At 32.5% G+C, this 18,408-nt stretch overlaps 2 protein-coding genes across 3 annotated transcripts; both read right to left on the reverse strand.

Moving 5' to 3' along the window:
- Nucleotides 1-7,336: 7,336 nt before the first annotated feature.
- Nucleotides 7,337-12,130, reverse strand: LOC7485231 (NADP-dependent glyceraldehyde-3-phosphate dehydrogenase). 2 transcript variants are annotated; one of them, XM_002308355.4, is made up of 9 exons: nt 11,852-12,130; nt 11,209-11,402; nt 10,979-11,107; nt 9,765-9,884; nt 9,335-9,471; nt 9,074-9,229; nt 8,114-8,492; nt 7,880-7,996; nt 7,337-7,777 (listed from the first exon to the last, which is right to left on the reverse strand). In XM_002308355.4, the coding sequence occupies exons 1-9, from the start codon at nt 11,994-11,996 to the stop codon at nt 7,664-7,666; spliced, it is 1,491 nt and encodes a 496-aa protein (XP_002308391.4). In that variant the 5' UTR covers nt 11,997-12,130; the 3' UTR covers nt 7,337-7,663. The 2 variants fall into 2 exon arrangements, with proteins under 2 accessions (XP_002308391.4, XP_024458376.2); XM_024602608.2 differs by having other exon boundaries at nt 11,209-11,391; nt 11,852-11,994.
- Nucleotides 12,131-12,868: 738 nt separating this feature from the next.
- On the reverse strand, nt 12,869-15,327 carry LOC112327993 (uncharacterized). The gene is made up of 5 exons (XM_052453753.1): nt 15,153-15,327; nt 14,452-14,714; nt 14,054-14,306; nt 13,580-13,970; nt 12,869-13,496 (listed from the first exon to the last, which is right to left on the reverse strand). The coding sequence occupies exons 1-5, from the start codon at nt 15,325-15,327 to the stop codon at nt 12,869-12,871; spliced, it is 1,710 nt and encodes a 569-aa protein (XP_052309713.1).
- Between the last annotated feature and the right edge of the window lie 3,081 nt (nt 15,328-18,408).

Consider the following 18,408-nt stretch of genomic DNA (forward strand, 5'->3'; position numbering starts at 1 on the left):
AAAACGTTGTACGGTGGCTTGTTAAGCGGATTATTTATAAAAAAAAATTGTTCGCGAAGAAGCACGTTGTGTTGTTGGAAAATCCATAACCCCCAACTCAATAACTCCGAACCCAATTCCATAATCTCTAACAATCCTAAATTTTAAAACCCTAAATTTTTACATTCAAACTTCGATTTCATAACCTCTAAACTTAAATCCATGAGTGTAATCCAAAACTCAAAATCAATATTTCAACATGGTGGTGAAAAAAGCAAAGGAAATAGGAGAAAGTCCAATAAAAAATCTAATTAATAATGTTGTTTTTATTTGTTAATTATAATTGTGATATTTTAACATTGATTTTTTTTTTTGTACTTATAAAGGTAATTTGTATAATATTTTTTTATTTATTAATTATAAAAATAATTAATTTTGTGGATAATAGAATAGAACAATGTGTCTTTTTTAACATATAAATATCTTATTTGAAATTATAAAAAACATGTTTGTGATTTTCACATGTTCATCTATAAATTAAAAAATTTTAATTCTGTTTATCCAAAAATAAATATGAAAATTCATAAAATATAAGATAGTATTAAAATCAACCTAATAATTGGCCAAAATAACTTTACAAAAGTAATAAAAAAAACTTCATAACTAAAGAAAATAACACAATATAAATGTTCTCTCAATATATGAGTCTATCTATATTTGTGATGACGAGTGGTTGGTCAGTTTTATCAAAAGCATGGCTTCCATTTGTCTGTATGGTCTTATCCTTTGAGACAACATCATCAAGATTTAATATCTTTCTTAACAACTCAAGTATAATGTGACATGTCTTGAGCCAAAAAGATACATAATAATAAGAAAGTTCATCATCATCTTCAAGATCATGAAGATCAACCATGATATGTTTCATATAACAACAAACCAATCTAATACTAAGCAAATACATTTATTAATTCATAAGTAAAACATTTTGGTTATCACATATTACATATAAAAAGTAACAAATACTTACAATATTTTGAATCCAACATACATGTGACTTATACTCTATCTTCTCGTGTGGAGGAATATAAGCTAAGTTTGGTGGAATGACTAAACGTGTTATATCCAAGTACTAATCTATATATTCCTCCTTGAAAATTACAAAATACACCCCTCTGAAGATTACATCTCTTTATACTTTCTACATTGATATGTACTGTAAATGGTGGATCATCCAATTATAATCAATGTGCCTACCTGAATGACTAATGACATGCAATTTATCACTGATATCTATGTCATATGGAATGTATTGCTAGAAGTTGAATTGTCCTATCATACAATTCGAACAATAAATCTCAACAAGCAAAAAATATGAGGGGGACCACTATTATTCATAAGTCATTGGTCATTATACATATAACATGAGCAACTAACATATCATCTTCTAAATAAGGATTCCACACAACTTATTTCAACATCAACAATGTAATTTATCCAAACATTATCCATCATAAAAAAAAATGCAATTAGTTCCTGAAATTTCTCAACATCAACAATGCAACTAATAGATAATCTTCTGGATAAGAATTCCACACAACACATTTCAACATTAACAATGCAATTTATTGTCATATTTTTAAATAATGCAATTTATCAATAATGCAATTTATCCTAACATTTTTAAATATAAACAATGCAATTCTCAATATTTTCCAACATCAATAATGCAATTTATCAATAATGCAATTTATCCTAATATTTTTAAATATAAACAATGCAGTTCTTAATATTTTCCAACATCAATAATGCAATTTATCCCAAACAATTTCCAACATCAACTAATTTTAACATCAACATTGCAATTTACTATAACATACTTGGTTAGACTAATATTTATATAACTCATTATGATAAAATAACAAAACATGTGTTGGATTATTTTCAAAGTACCTACTATCACACCATTTGTTAATAAAAAAACCAATGAACTTATTAAATAATGTTAAAATAAAAATTATTCTTAGTTTGAAGATTACATTAACAACATATTACTTGTATGCTAATGGAAGTCGCAACTCTACCTCCAAAACATGAACAAACATATCAGGTTTCGACTTAATTCGGGGACACCCCAAGTGGAGATGCTCCTATGACCATAGTTATATGGGGGGAAACAATGATTAGTAATCAACTCAACTATTGCTCGAAAAATACAAATACAAAAAACCTTGTACATCGTTTAACTTGTAAAAATAGCAAACATCATCCAACTTGCTTTGTTTTTTCCAAGCTTACTTGACGCAGGTGCATATACAAATATAAAAGGATATCTAAGCCCCAACTATACAAGTGGAATGAAGTCGAAGTCATTCAACAATGGTAGGTATAATAATGGCACACACATTCCGTTGAGATCCGTGAAGAGTTTGTTATTAAATATATGAAGTATGTATACTCTAGCATACCTGTACAACAAAAAAAATAACTTAAAATCCATATTAGATCAATTAATATATTAATTGCACTATTAGTCCGTATTAAAATACCATCATAGGATCTTGTCATCAACATGAGCAAGTAATTTAGAGAAATTATCCTAAAGTCATCTCATACATAAAGTATTCCCCTTAAACATCTTAGGAGGGGGTGCTCATCTGAATGCACACTCGTATAAAGCAACCTTATTTTAAATACCCATAACAGTAAGTTCTCGACCATCTATAGGCAAGCCAGGTAGAAAAACAACATCCTATAATATAAGTGTCCTCTTACCTACTCGAAGATGGAATGTATGAGTCTCTCATCTCCATCTCTTAATAAATGCATTGAGCAAGTCATAATCCTTATTGATACGCTCTAAATGGGTAATGCAATAAAAACTCACTTGCATAATGAGTGGGATCACAAGATCTAGAAACGATATCAACTTATGGAATTAAAAATACATCTTACCTAAATCCTGCGAAACCAAAAAAATTATTAAATGTATTAACATGATTTATAGGATATATGGTGAATATTTTATTATAATTAGCATAATATTTTTATTTTTTTATGATATAAAAACAACTAATATTCTCATTCTATATGGCTTTTGATTGATGCAACTCCTATAATCTAGAAGGGTCAACCAAACCGAGATCCATGTATTGAGAAACTTTACATCTACATGCATATGAAAAAGCAACTCATGTACGTGGCATCCTAACCAAGTGACCAATAAAACAAATATTTTTTAACATCACCATAATAAAATACAAAATAAGATATGATACATAACATCACATTTGAAACAATAATAAATAAAAAAAGTAACATGATAACTTTGTAATAATTAGATGTATATGTTGTCTATATTCATATGTTATTTTATTATGCCCTGTTTGACTGCATATTCCATATCTATATTGGGAATGCCTTTTTTTTTTTTCATTTAGTTATACAACCCGATTGATTTTTCATCTAGAAGGGTCTAGGTAAACTCGATAACCAATATATTCACTCCAATTTAATTTGTAGGGTAAAGGATGGGATAAAGTCTTATATGTGTTTTTTTACATCTGAACATTATAATGCAAGTCAGCATACTAGGTAACAGTAAAATGATTTTCTACACAATATGCAAGAATGTGTAAATAAGGTCTATGAGAACTCTATTATTTACCACATGTGCATATTTCTTGAGCCAATTTAAATATTCATCATACTTTTTTTTTTGGACACCTGATTTATGAGAGGTGTGAACTTGAAAAATATCATTATCAATATTGAACAATACTATAATATGATTTAAATATCTAGGTATGTTGGCATCTAATTTCAGTTGAACAATTAAAGGCCATAATATCCCACGTATAATATAGTCATATGCATTCACTTTTCATGTAACAAAATACGCATTTGTCCAAAATAATGTCAATTAGACTAAAGCAAAAACAATAAAATTATATGCACCTTTCAAAACATGATTGAAAGATTCAGAAAGATTTGTTGTCATATTGTCATATCGATGACCCCTATTATAAGATAGTGTCTATCTTTCTTTTAGTTCATACTCCAATCATTCTTTCTATTTTAGATTATTACTGTCCATATTATCAAACCATGCATCAACATTATGCTTGGAAGCTTCATAATTGACCTGCAAAACTTGAACCCCTCAATTATCAAGTTGTTTATTATGAAGTCACTCAATAATTGTTCTAGGATTTAATTCTTGTATTGCCAACAACAATCTAGGTAACATTTCAAATGAGTCCTCATGTGTACCAAACATTTGCTCAAGAATCTTTTATTTTGCAACTCATGTCTTATAGTAAGAAATTTTAAACTTATAGTGCAATTTAATTTCTTTTTATATGCTCGCAACAATATAAGTACCTTTTATGATATCCCTCATACAAATACCATTGACATCCAAGTGCTTGAACACATTATAATTGAATAAATGATGAGTTTAAATGTTAAACTCGATATTAAGTAAATGTACAATGAGTGACTTAACAACATTTATTAAATCATCTTTAGTGTTGAAAGGTTGTCCAACTACCAAATCATCATTACCAATTGAATTTCTATGTTAAAGAGACCAATCATTGCAAACTATGTTATCAATTTCAGTATCATAATCAAATTCCAGAACAATAGACTCATTATCTCATCATTGTCATCTAATATTTTAATTAAACCTATAACACCCTCATCTTTATTATCATTAGGTTCAGAGGAATCATACCCATATTGATCATTGTATGCATTGTTAATCTGAAACCGATTTTACCCTTATCTTCATTCAAATTTTGATAGGTTGGCATGATTTTTTAGGAGATGAGAGAAAAAAGAGAGTGGAAGAAAGAAAAGGTTGTAAAGGCCTTACCTTCAATTCTCCTCTATCACACGCTAGATAATTGGAAAGATCTTGGTAAGCCATTTCAAATCAATCATGGATGGTTGTGTTATGCCATCAAAAGAGGTTGCACACGCTGTTAGATCATGACAACCTCTTACCACATGCTAGTGTGTGCATTGCACGCACCAACAAAGTTGTCATGCCTTTTTTTTCAACCCTTATATTTTTTGTTTCAATTTTGATACCTTAAATCTTAATTGTTATAGATCAATTTTGCAATAAAAATTTTGGTTTTATTGCTTATAAAAAATGAAAAATATAAGGACCAAAATTGATAATGAGACAAATTTGCAAAAAAAAATTTAATTTGTTCATCATACGCCTTTTTAAAAAAAACTTTCCTCTATAAATTTTTTGTTTTCATTTGTTGTTCCCTCAGTTTGAACTTTTATTTTTTTTTTCTTGAGAGATTAGAAAGAGAATCATTGAAAAATAATGAAGGAGAGAGAAATTGGTTAGTGACCTTAAATTTCATGAGAAAAAAAGTTAAATTTGGTGTTAATATATTTCTCTTGACAAGATAAGTGTTAATGAGCTTCCATATTTCCAAAAAAATTAGATTAAGGATGAGAAAGATTTTTTTAGTTTGATTTTGTGTTTTTTTTTTACTGATTTAGTTGTGTTTTGAGTTGAAAAATTAGTTTATTGAGATTCTAATGGTGTTTATTATATTTTTTATGTGAAAAATAGGTAGTTATCAACTAATTATATTATAACAAATGTGAAATTTATAAAGCTATATAAGTCCTTTATGTCATTTGTTCTTATAAAAAAAATAAAAAGTTAATCATTAATGAGATTTAAGGAGATAAGAAATTAGAGAAAAAAATTTAAATTGAAAATTTCAAATCAAGATTTCTTAAAATATTTTTTTTATTTAAATTAATTAAAAGCTCATGATGTAAGCTTTAATTTATAAGGTATATTGAATATATTTTTTTGAAGAAGTAAAACTAAAAAAAAAAAGAAATTATTTCGATGTTAGATCAATACTTATCAATAAAGCCTTTAAATTATTGAAAGTTTATGATAATATAATAGTATAATTATGTGTTTTTTATACACCCTTAATTCATTTCAATCAATATCAATTAACTAATAGGTATCAACTTACATTAAAGTCCTTCATTATCATTAAAATTTTTTTATCAAAGTCCTTTAAATATTATGATGATATATGGTTTGAATTATGTATCAGTTATATTTTCATTAGTTTTAATTGAGTCATTATTTAAAAAAATAACGAAATCAAGTGATATATTTTATATTATTGCTTCCAAAAATTAATCGTAATTTAAAATTTTAAATTGGATGTGCATCTAGAATTTTCATATTTATTTTAGAATATTGTTATTGAAGATTATTCAATAAGCTATTGTATAAATATTTAATTATGTTGAATAGATGTGTTTAGGTGGATAGATGAATGAAAATGTTTATGAATATATTTTTACTCGCATGTTTAATTAGATTCATCAATTTATGCAACAAATAATGATATAATTTATCTTATTATTTTTAAAAGTTGAGATCAATTCAAATTTAAATGGAATACGCATTGAGAATTTATATTTTCTTTTAATTACATTTATTTAATAAATCATTTGAATTAAAAAATAATCATGTTGAATCGGTATTTTAGATGGATAAATATGTGAAAATGTTTGCAACCAATATAATTACATTCAAGTATGAACAATATTATAAAAAGAAATCATAATAGAAACTAAATAAAAAGATCACACAAGCAAGTGCCTCCAACAAGTTATTTAATGAGATTTTTTGTATAATCGATCAATCCTAGTATTCCAAGGAATTGCAGAAATCTTTACCGGAAGAGAACCATTCAAGAAATAAGGGTTGTGCTTGCTGTTGTTAGATTGGCATCCCATGCATGTATGCATAGCGTGATTTTTTCTTGTGATTTTAACGATCAAGTAATATTCTCGAACCAGTTTATATCCACTCCATCTTTCTGGTTCGATCGAAGGCTTAGGCTAATCCTCAAGGTTGTAATGTGGCATTAAACAATGAGGAACAAGCTGGGAATCGTAATTCGGATGCTTTCATCTGCATCATGTGATTTATTAAAAATTCCTTGCAGCCGCAGTTCCTTTGCCTCTCTTTGCTTTTACTCTTCAGATTCTACTTCTAATGGAGGATCCTGAAGAAGAAGAAAAATGTCGAAAGGCTACGGCCAAACAAGAGGAAGACCAGGTGGAGAACAAAATGATCAACACAGGCATCTTCATTTGAGAGACGAGTAGCCTAACGGGCTCCCGAACAACAAACATTCTTCTCAATTCCAGGCAGCTTACAAGGCCAACCTTATGCGCTTGTTTCAGCTTAATTAGCAACTTGTGTTCATGTTCACAACAGAACACTGTTCCTCTCAATCGCTTCACAATGAGTTCAGAAATTAACAAGCTAGTGCAAACCAGTTCATATGCAATTGTCAACACTGCCATGCTTCAAATAAATATGATAGCAACAAATACAACTCTCATTCGTCTATTTATCAAGTCTCGTTGAAACATTTTCAGCGAAATCGGAAAGTAGGAGCACAGTGCTAGAGCCCACGTTTTACAACAGCCGCACAACGACTAGCAATCTGGCAGCACACAATTGTGCAGTTGATTTATGCATCTTTATTCCACATCATGCTCTTAGATATGAATTAGTAAGGATGTAGTAGAAAAAGATAACTCTTCCTCGAATATTACTAATCAGCTAAGGATGTCGTAGTGATTATTGGTTCCCTTGTAGATAACACTAACCCATGGTGTAAGAAGGGCTTGGTAAGTTGATAACTGTGGTCTTGACTTTGGTCATCATGTTAATGCTGTTGGTGATGCCTTGTGATCCAATACCACTATCCTTCAAACCCTGTCAACAATGCAGTTGTTAGTCCTCAGGGTAATGCCACGAAGCAAAATCTAAGTAATTAAGTAACATAATCTGTAGCATTTTCAGAAAATTTTGGTTCACCTGGAAAGGGAAATGATCTGGTCCACGAGCTGGTGCCGAGTTGATCTGAACTGTCCCAGTTTCCATTGCATCGCTGATCAACATGGCTCTGTTGATGTCCTTTGTAAACACGCAACCCTGTGAATCAGAAACAAGCATTGATATCAAATATGGAGAGGGTGGTGGAAGTTAATCCAATTGAGAGGCTTCAGCTTTAACTAAAACAGAAATGTTGTGAAGGAAGATGAGCTATACCTGGAGTCCGAAATTGCTAGCATTGCAATGGTGAATTCCTTCTTCCACAGAATTGATCCTTACTACTGGCAAAATTGGTCCAAATGGTTCTTCCCATGCAATCCTCATATCAGGCCTCACATTATCTAACAACAAGGGCCAGATGAGGTTACCCTCTCTCTTGTACTGCTGGCAGAAAGTTGCTCCTTTTTCTTTGGCGTCCATTACCAGTCCTTCGATGAAATTGGCCGATGACTCTGTGACTACAGGGGTGATATCACAGTCATTCTCTGGTGGCCCAACTCTTAATTTTGCAACTCTTGCTTTCACCTTTTCAACCAGAGCATCAGCAACGGATTCCATCACCAAGACAACCTTAATTGCAGTGCATCTTTGACCGCTGTTATATATGTGGCAGAAAAGATATACACATTGTATTAATAACAAAACAAGGATGGAGACAGAAACAGATAGATTACTTAAGATGGCCTACTAAAGTGTGGTTTGAGTTGTGTTAAATATATCTAGATCACATGTAAATCAACATGTCATATAATAAGATGTCTATGTAATGTGTTCATAGCAAAATTAAGGAAATGATTTCATTGGCCAGAGTCCAGAAACTGGCTTCAAATATAGTGAAATTCTAGCCACCGTTATTGCATTGTGTTCCTTCAAAAAATTGGCAGTGAAGTTATCTCAACGAATTCTCACCAGCATCTTTGATATGCTTCCAGTTTATCCTCGTTAAAGAAAATAATTAGCATGATTTATCTGTATCTATCTATCTCTAGCCAGCCTATTGACACAGAAATTTCCTCATCAAATGTAGATAGAAGATATTTTCACTATATTGAAGAAGTGTAACACATCGACACACACATCCATTTTTGGCTTTACGAAACAAAATGACAATATCTACATTTTCATCATCCCCATGCTATATGCAACCTTAATGAGATTTATAGAAAATTCTCATGCCTGTAAGAAAAGCCTCCTTTTATTATGTTTGCTGCTACCAAATCTAGGTCAGCATCTTCAAGCACTATGCAGGCATCTTTTCCTCCCAATTCCATCTGAAGAGGGATCATGCCTGCCTTCTTTGAAATTGCAATGCCCGTGTCTCCACCAGTGAAGCTGAGGAAAAATAATGCAACTTGGGATTTACACACCACGTTATGCATCAAACAAGTACAAGGAAGGAGCTAATGAAGTTTCAGAAGAAGATAAATGAAAGATTACCTTATACAGTTCACACCAGGATGCATAGTAAGAAAGTCACCAATCTCAGACCCTTTCCCGGTGACACAGCTGATTAGGCCTTTGGGAAAACCAGCCAAGTGAAAACAGTGTACCATATGCAGGCAAGAGACAGCACCCTGAAAGAAAACTCAAAGGTGAGACTAAGAGGATCAACCCTTCCTCTATGATTAAAATAAGAGAAAATATTAGATGCATATTTGCTTTACTTTTCCGGTGTTTGAAAAGATTTTATGTTTTATGTCCTTATGTAAAACCCTCTAAAAAAGCAGGTCCTCCAAATGCATACAATTGAATCATTATTTTTAGGCACAACCTCAAGTCAACCAACATAAGGATCCTTAAATTTTCGATACAATGCCCATTGATGGAAAACATTATAATGAGTAAGATAAAGGAGACATTCATGTACCTGAGTTGGAGGCTTGAGCACGAGGGAGTTTCCAGCAATCAATGCAGGACCAATCTTTGAGACAGCTAAGTTGACAGGATAGTTAAAGGGTGGAATGGCTAGAACCACTCCGAGGGGAATCTGTGATTTTAGTGTTATCGAATTAGCTAACCAATATAAGTTTGAAGACAATTATACTGGTGAAAGTTATGAAAAGACATCTTTCACGCATATACTCTTCAGGAAAAAAGTTTCTTACTGGTCATGAAAAGAAAGTTGGATTGCTATATATGGATCCGGAATGGGGCATCATACATTGGTTATAACACATCCAACAGCAATGAATTTAAAAATATTGATACCATCTGGTTCCCTGTCCTTCGTGTATCTCATTTAACTATGCCGTGGAAAGTTATTTTAAGAATTCTAATTATTATCTACTATTTTCATTCATTTCCATGAAAAATGATTGAATGGATGGAGAGTGAACTACAACAGTCAACAGCTGCCCCCTTCACCTTCAGCCTATCATGATGCCATTGGTTAATCTATATCGAAGTAGAATCTGAAGAAGTTTATTAGGCCTGTAGAATAGGATAATCGATAGAACCTTAAGAGTCGATAAAGCTAGTGGTGACAGATAAATCAATAATGACAGAGTAATAAAATGAAAAAAGACACAGAAAACTAGCATTAGCAGCAAGAGAACAAAGACAAACAGTATTTTAGTGAAGAAAAAAACAATGAGAACCATATCTGTTACAACTTTTAGAATACAGATCCAAACTATTGGCTTTTAGTTAATTTCTCCCACCCATTATCTCTTTAATGTAACAGTAGCAGACAAATGACACCAATATCTATCTAAACGAACTCCCTAACTGTGGCTACTCCCAAATACATATGGATTGATCCATCAGGTTCTAATTCCGGTGAGTAATGTTGTGTTCATGCAGATATTCTTACATCATAATCATTTATGACAATTTCTGTTCCTAATTACACTTGAACTCTTCTTCACCTTATAAGATTTTAATCAAAATGTTAGTTATGTTGACATCATCAAACAAACTTTTCCCCTGCATTTTCTGTTCACCAATGATATAAATACTATTAAAAGATATGGGAGTCAACTTTCTTTTACCTTTTCTTGGTCCTTATACTCATCCTCACAAGTCATAATCATAAATTATACAGGTAGTAAGAAAAGAAGATATGTGAGCTGAGAATTATACCTTAGAAGTCAGGCAGTACTTGGTTCTGTCATTCCCAGGAAAACTGTCAGAGACCAAGAATTTTCCCTCTCCTAGAATTCTAACCCCTTCTTCAGCAGTGTAGGAAATAAGATCTCCTGACCTCACAACCTTCAACGAATCAAATAAGAAAATCAGATAAATCATTCCCTTCTATCATTAATTTGCATGGTCAAGTTCAAATGTGAAAATGGAGAAAACTAATTATATACCTCAGTTACTGAATCTTTAGCTGGTTTTGCAATTTCTTTTATCAAGCACTCAGCAATTGGGGCTTTGTGCTCTTTCAGGATAGCAGCTGCCTTGTGAAGAAGCTCTGCTCTCTTCCATAGTGGAGTTTTAGCCCATGCTTTTTGTGCGCTCTTGGCTGATTCCATCACTTTGTTAACCTCTTCCTGTGTACAAGCTGTTTCAGAACCATAACAAATTTTATACGTAAACTAAATTTTTCAGGTGGATCAGAAAGAGAAAAAAAAAATGCAGTTCTCCCCTCTCCCCATCATTTCAAACTATGCCAAAAGAAAAATCAACGGTCCCAAGATCAAATTTCCTAATTCTTAACTATACATCTCTTGCTTGAACAAGTTTCTTACATATATAAAATTGATTTTTTTTTCATACTCTCAGTTCATAAATAGAGGTAATTGCATGAATATAAAACATGCTTCATCATTAAGGAATCTCTCTATCCCCAAATAATTATTAGGCATAACTACGGTGGAGTAGTGTCATTCATGCACATTCTTTCAAGCTCTAAGGAATTACTCCTGGGAACATTTCTCAAAAAAAGAACTGATCATGCATGCTGTCCAAAGAACAGCGATATGGGAGTGATCTAAATCTAATCAACTATACCTTGAACCTTGTACTGAGTCTTTCTTGTAGTTGGGTTGACAATAGATACAGTTTTGCCAGAAGAAGACTTCTTCCATTCTCCATCAGAGTAGTACTTGTACAAATCACCATCCAATATTTCAGAAAACATTCCAGTCCCAGCCATAATTGTTTGCTCCAACAACCAAAACAACAAAACAAAAATTGAAAGTATAGTAGCTGGTAACTAAGCCAGCTCCAGTCTCTTCCTTAGCAGAAAGAGCGATGAAGGTAAGAGAGTGATGAATGTGTGGCCTGGTTTTGATGGTGTATATATAAGAAGGGCAGCCACGTTTTGGCATGGCAGCTAGTCGATACAAAAGAGGTTGATTAGATGGTTCAAAGAGTGCCATGTGGGCATTTAATTTCCAACTTTGTCATTACTTCTGTTTTCAGTGTTGAAAATTTTTATCTGCGAAGAAAATTAATAAAAAATTTCTTACTTGTCGTATGGATGCCCTCAAAATTAATAAAAAAAAATTTATTTATTATTATTTGCAAGGAAAATGTCTTTATCACGAAAACCATAACACGAACATATCAAAAAGAAAAATTCAAAGTCGTTTTTGCAATAGATTGAGTTGGTTAGTAGTTACGCAACATGGCATAATCCAAACCTAGCTATGTCACCGCGGGTTGAATAAAAAAAATTGAGTTAAAACACATAATGTTCATGTGATATAATCATGTTTTAAAGAAAAAAAATATAATGTTGAATGAAAAAAAAAATAATGAAAAAAATCTAAGAAAATAATGATAACTCATGTTAATTCATTAAGCTCGTGACCCAATTTATTTGTGTAGAAGCAATAAATTTTAAAAACTTTAAAACTCAATCTTCAACTAATAAAATGTTGAAGGATGAAATTGAAAGAAAAAAATTCAAACATACAAAACAATAAAAAATGACCTCTCAAAATCAGGTAGCTTTAACATCAGCGCTGATGTAACATCCCTCTTTAGCTTTTCGAATGCACGTTGGCATCCATCAGACCAATCTCACTTCCAATTCTTCTTCAACAAATCAGAAAGAGGGGCGGCTACTTTGCAATGACCCTTAGTAAATCGACGATAGTAGTTTGCCAATCCCAAAAAGGATTGTAAATCAAACGCCGTCATAGGGGCTGCCCATTCCAATATGGCTTGTATCTTTTTCGGATTCATCCTCACTTGGTCCATACTTACCATATGTCCTAGGAACATAATTTCAGCACTTGCGAACTCATATTTTTCCTTATTGACAAATAACTCATGCTCCCTTAGTCGAGATAGAAACTTAGATAGATGCACCACATGATCATCTATGATTCTACTAAACACTACAATATCATCTAAATACACGACAACAAAGTCATCCAGAAACTTATATAGCACATCGTTCATCAAGTTACAAAACGTAGCTGGAGCATTGGTTAAGCCAAATGGCATAACAAAAAATGCATATGATTCATACCTTGTCACACAAGTCATCTTGTGCTCATCCCTCTCGGCAGTTCTAACTTGCCAATAATCAGACTTCAAATCCAGTTTCGTGAAGATAGAAGCCCCACTCAGCTGTCCATCAAGTCCTGCACCAGCGGCACCATTTACTTGTTCTTTATCGTCACCTTGTTTAGTGCATGATAATCTACACACATTCGAAGACTACCATCAACCTTCTTTTGAAACAGGACAGGAGCACCGTATGGAGCTTTAGACGGCCGAAAAAACCCGGTGTCTATCAATTCCTTTAGTTGTCTTCTCAATTCATCAAAATCTCTAGGAGACATATGATATAGGGGTTGCGACGGTAGTGTCACCCCAAGCACAAGGTCAATTCGGTGATCAACAACCCTTCTTGATGGAAGCTTCTTCGGCAAATCAGGTGGTATAACATCTTCATATTCCTTTAATACTCTAGAAATGACATTCGATGCTTGCATACTATGTCCAGAATCCTCACCTATTGCTATTGCCAGAAATACTTCACTGCCCTTTTTAAAGGCTTTGATGATCGCGATGGCCAAAATCATGTTGTTACTATCCTTCTTGCTTTCAGCCACCAAAGTCTTATAATAAGGAACAAAAATAGGGCATGTTTCACTAGCAATTAAAATCCCTCCTAAATACAACATCAACATAATCTTAGCCTTTTTCAAGAAATCTAGGCCAAGAATCACATCAAAATCATTAAGGGGTCATAACCAATAAAAGCATACTTCCCTTGCCACTTTTCCAATGTTAGGGGTACACCATAAGTAGTTCTCATTATCCATCGTGCCTTTGCATTCACTGTCTTTATTGTTGTCTGACTATTACTCAATTGCAGACCTAACTGTGCCACCAACTTGTCAGCAACAAAGGTGTTCATAACACCGGAATCTAACATGGCAATAATTTCCTTGTCATTCACTCTAATTTTTACATACATTAAAGTATCCACAACACCTAACTGTCCCTATTACAAAGCATCCAAACACATCAAATCAATGTCGGTAAGGATAAATTCATCCACCGAATCCTCAAATTCTGCAACCAAACAGTTCAACACATGTATTGGGTTTGATGTGTGTGATTGTCTTTTCATGTTCACTGTCGTTGACCAAAATGGCATTTAATTTTTCTCTTTTTGGACATTCCCTAGCATAATGCGGCCCTCCACATATGAAACATTCAGCATTCAGTTTGGTTTCTTTCCTCGACACATCTGCTTGCTTGGCTTTACTCTTGTCAATCAAAAGCTTGAATCTACCCCTACCAAGCTTATTTTTCTTACTTTTTCCAACCTTCTTATCCCTGGTTTTAAATCTCAAAGGGACAAGAATAGTCTCATCTCGTGTCATTGTCTTAAAATCAACCAAACTATCTGCAACAACAATATCAGAAGACAAGTCTTTAACTTTCTACCTTTGCAATTCAGCTTGAGCCCAAGGTTACAAACCTGACATAAATTTGAATGACCTATCTTCTTCAAATATGTTCTTTATGTCCAAGATCAAAGAACTAAATTCTTTGATGTAATCCCTCAACGATCGGTCCTGCTTTAGCATATTCAAATCCTTTCTCGTTAGCCAAGATAAGTTGTTCGATAAGAATTATTCCTTCAGTTCTTGTTTTAAATGATCCAAAGTCTCAATCTTAGAATGCCTTATGTTTAGATCTTCTTTGATCTAAGTTCTCCACCACAACTTCACATCACCTGACAAGTACATTGTTGTGATGTTCACTTGTTCGTCAGCCCCAATTTTCACCACATTGAAGTATTGTTCCATACCCTAAAGGAAATTTTCCAATTCCTTCGAACTTCTTGTACCACCAAATGACTTTGGCTCTGGCAGTTTTGATTTGGACGAGCCACCACCCCCAGGGACGTTTACTACTGCCTTCTTCAGAATAGCAATCTCATCCTCAAGAACTTGCATTTTACGACTTACATCAGCTGCAAGATCCACATACTGCCTAACAGCCCTTTCTATCATTTCTACTACGTACGCAAGCCTTTCATTTATAGATTGGTCTTTGTTTTCAGCCATAGGACCCAGAACAATTTTTAGTTGAGTGAGGCTCTCTTGAATTATCTACATACCTGATGGCATTAATCCTCAAGCCAATAATTTTCTCAAACAGAACGGACCGTGCTCTAATACCACTTGACACGAGGATAAATTTCTCAACACAATCTTACTCCCAACTTAGCAACTAGTCCCACACTAGACTTAACCCACCTCACAATTTCAACTCGTGTTTAGCCTATATACTAAGGTGTTCCGCACACTTAAAACACTTTCCCCAAAGTCTTTCAAGTAATAAAGCAACAACACAAGTATCAGAAATCAAAATCATAAATATAATTTATAGGAAAAGGCTCTCAACCTTTATTAATACCAAAACAAAGGATACACAAAACTATTTATGTGTGCCATGCATAATTCTCCTATTTGCTACATAATTTTGGCCTTTTTTTATTACAAAAAAAAAAAACAGAAGTTACATAGAAAACTGCCCCCTAAACAGGTCTATCCAAATTGGACAGTTTGGCTAAAAATAGTAACTACAAAAAATTATCTTCAACTACCCACCACTCATGTTGTAACTTCTCTTGGTTTGTCACCTCATGGACCATCAAGTCAATCAGCTAAACCTTTTCTGCCAGCCTAGTTGTATTTCTGCACATCTAGGACAACCCTCTATCCAAGTTTGAAGTTGTGTTGAACATGCACCCGATGTTCGCACACACCCGTTATGTATTGCTGTTGAATCTAGCTCTACCTACACATGCTGCCACTACCTATGCATATTGCCGAGATCCCAGCAGTGTTCTCGCTGGCACGCCTTCGCGCATCAATTCAACAAAAGAGTTAAAATGTTAAAAAATAAAAAATAAAAAATTTTATTAAAGGATAAAATTAAAAACAAATGAGAAGTTTACAAAAGAGGCAAGAAGAAAAATGAAGAAAAAAAATCGGGACCAAATTTAAAAAAAAAAATTATTAAAGGATAAAATTGAAAACAAATCAAAAACTCACAAAAGAGCCAAGGATAAAAATTATAAATCAAAAGAATGGAGATTGATACTCAAATATCCCCAACTAAAAAGACTACCTTGAAATTTTAAATGACAAACGTGAATTTCGAGGGAAGGGAGAGGAAAGAAGAAGAAAAAAATAGTTGTTGAAGCCAAACTCGACGGCCTTTGACCACACATGTCACCTATCTAAGGAGGCGACACAAAGATAATTCAAACACTGCTGCGGAAGGCGATGTTTGACCACTAAAGAGCTCCGCACGCGTTGCCCCAAGAGCGCGAGGGCTATCCACACGACAATAATTTTTTTAATAATTTTTGTATATACTAAATTATACAATTGCCTTTAAGCCAACCCTATAATTTAAAAAATACATGAGTACAAATACAAAAAAGCTCTTGAATGTAAGGCATAGAAAATCATCTCTCAATGGCGTGTGAGTCATTTAATTGTTCATTAAAAACAAAAAAAAAAGATAAAAACAACTCTTAACGTTATCTTTAAAAGAAATGAGTCTACTGTACAAGAGTTTTTTCATTGTATATTATTAAACAAAAAAAAATAATTGCCCCCTTTTAAATTTTAGAATGAGAAATAAATCCTAAATTACTCCCAATAAATTAGTTTTTTAAGGGCAAAATAGATATTTCACAAAAAAATAAAAAGGCCACCTATTCCCATCCTTTTCATTTTGGTTCGCTCCTTTCAATATCATCTTTCCCCAGCAAATTAGTCTAAATTAGCCTACAATTGATGAGATATTGATCAATGGTAAATTTTGCTGTAAATAAACAAATCGTGCGGAATTTCCATCTCCATATCATTACAGATCTTCACAAATTGTTAACTTCTTTACTTTTATATATTAATGTGTTCCTTTAAGACAGGATGGTGCTGCAGATGACTTTCTATCATTAAATTAAAAAAACAAATTCTCCTAAAAAAGTTATTGTTGACTCATATTACTATTTATTATAATAATGTAATTATAAAATTATCAGTGAAAAAAAATGAATTAGGTTTTGAATAAGATAATCTTTTAACCATAATATAATATTTTTTACAAATTATACAGAGTTAGATTGGCAATTTCATCTTTTTTGTATAGTAAAAAAAATTAATTTAACCATAAAATAAAATAATCTAATTACTACTACTTAGGGATATTTTTGTATTTTTAATTTTTTTTGAAATAGTATAATTATTTTGATGTTTTTAAAGACAAAACTAATAAAACTATCACTTAATGGTTTTTTTTATTATTTTACATTGGTTTTATTATAAGTTTCGATGGTACATTGTTGTAAATTAAATTTATTAAATATAATTATATTAAATATAAATAAAAAAAGAACATATAAATATTTCATCTTCATGTTTGGTTCTTAACCTTCTAATTATTATTTTTTTAATTTTAAATAAGCTATGAAATTAGATACATTTTAAACCGAGTCGGTTTTTATAACTATATCCGTAACTTAAGCACTCCATTAGGAAACAAAACATCAATTCTAGATGCTTTTTCTTTTTTTTTTAATAAGAAAGCTGATCTTACTATGCTTCTAGAAAAAAAAGAATAGCTTCAGTTTAGCAAAAATAGCTGCTGCATGGTTTCCTTGATCCAAGATATTTTGTTGTTTTTTTCTTTTAGAAAGTGAAAGTGAAACTATATTTTTGAAATTGGAAAGAAAAAGGGCGTGAAACAAAGACCGTAGCTTGAGTCCAGACCAGAAAAGGAAGGTTAGTTGAAGCCTGCATGGGGGTTGATAGAAGAAGACGCTGTCTTCACTGGTTGGAAGGGTGGCAGATGGCTGTCATCTCTTATTAAATTAAAAGGATGGTTGGGACTTGGGAGGGTGGTAGATGGCCGTCATCTCTTCTTGGAAGGGTGGTAGATGGCCAATATATTTTGAAACATAGAAATTTGAAAATTAACTGGAGGACTATTTTGTATTCCTCCACCAGGCCTGCCTCGGGAAACAAAAGCAATGTCATATCTTTGTCCCATTCCTTAAACGTCGAGGACGGACAGTT

The sequence above is a fragment of the Populus trichocarpa genome, chromosome 6, assembly GCF_000002775.5.
Source record: "Populus trichocarpa isolate Nisqually-1 chromosome 6, P.trichocarpa_v4.1, whole genome shotgun sequence".
In the NCBI taxonomy this organism is placed as follows: domain Eukaryota; kingdom Viridiplantae; phylum Streptophyta; class Magnoliopsida; order Malpighiales; family Salicaceae; genus Populus; species Populus trichocarpa.

Bases quoted from the DNA above. Each gene is read 5' to 3' on its own strand.
- LOC7485231 (XM_002308355.4), bottom strand. From the start codon at position 11,996: ATGGCTGGGACTGGAATGTTTTCTGAAATATTGGATGGTGATTTGTAC. The intron at 9,472-9,764 runs GTACATGAATGT...GTTTTCTTTCAG, and splicing joins TGCTCAAGCCTCCAACTCAG to GGTGCTGTCTCTTGCCTGCA. The intron at 7,778-7,879 runs GTGAACCAAAAT...CATTGTTGACAG, and splicing joins CAGATCATTTCCCTTTCCAG to GGTTTGAAGGATAGTGGTAT.
- LOC112327993 (XM_052453753.1), bottom strand. From the start codon at position 15,327: ATGATAGAAAGGGCTGTTAGGCAGTATGTGGATCTTGCAGCTGATGTA. The intron at 14,307-14,451 runs GTCAACGACAGT...GCTTTGTAATAG, and splicing joins AAAAATTAAATGCCATTTTG to GGACAGTTAGGTGTTGTGGA. The intron at 13,497-13,579 runs GTTTTTTCGGCC...GAATGTGTGTAG, and splicing joins AAGGAATTGATAGACACCGG to ATTATCATGCACTAAACAAG.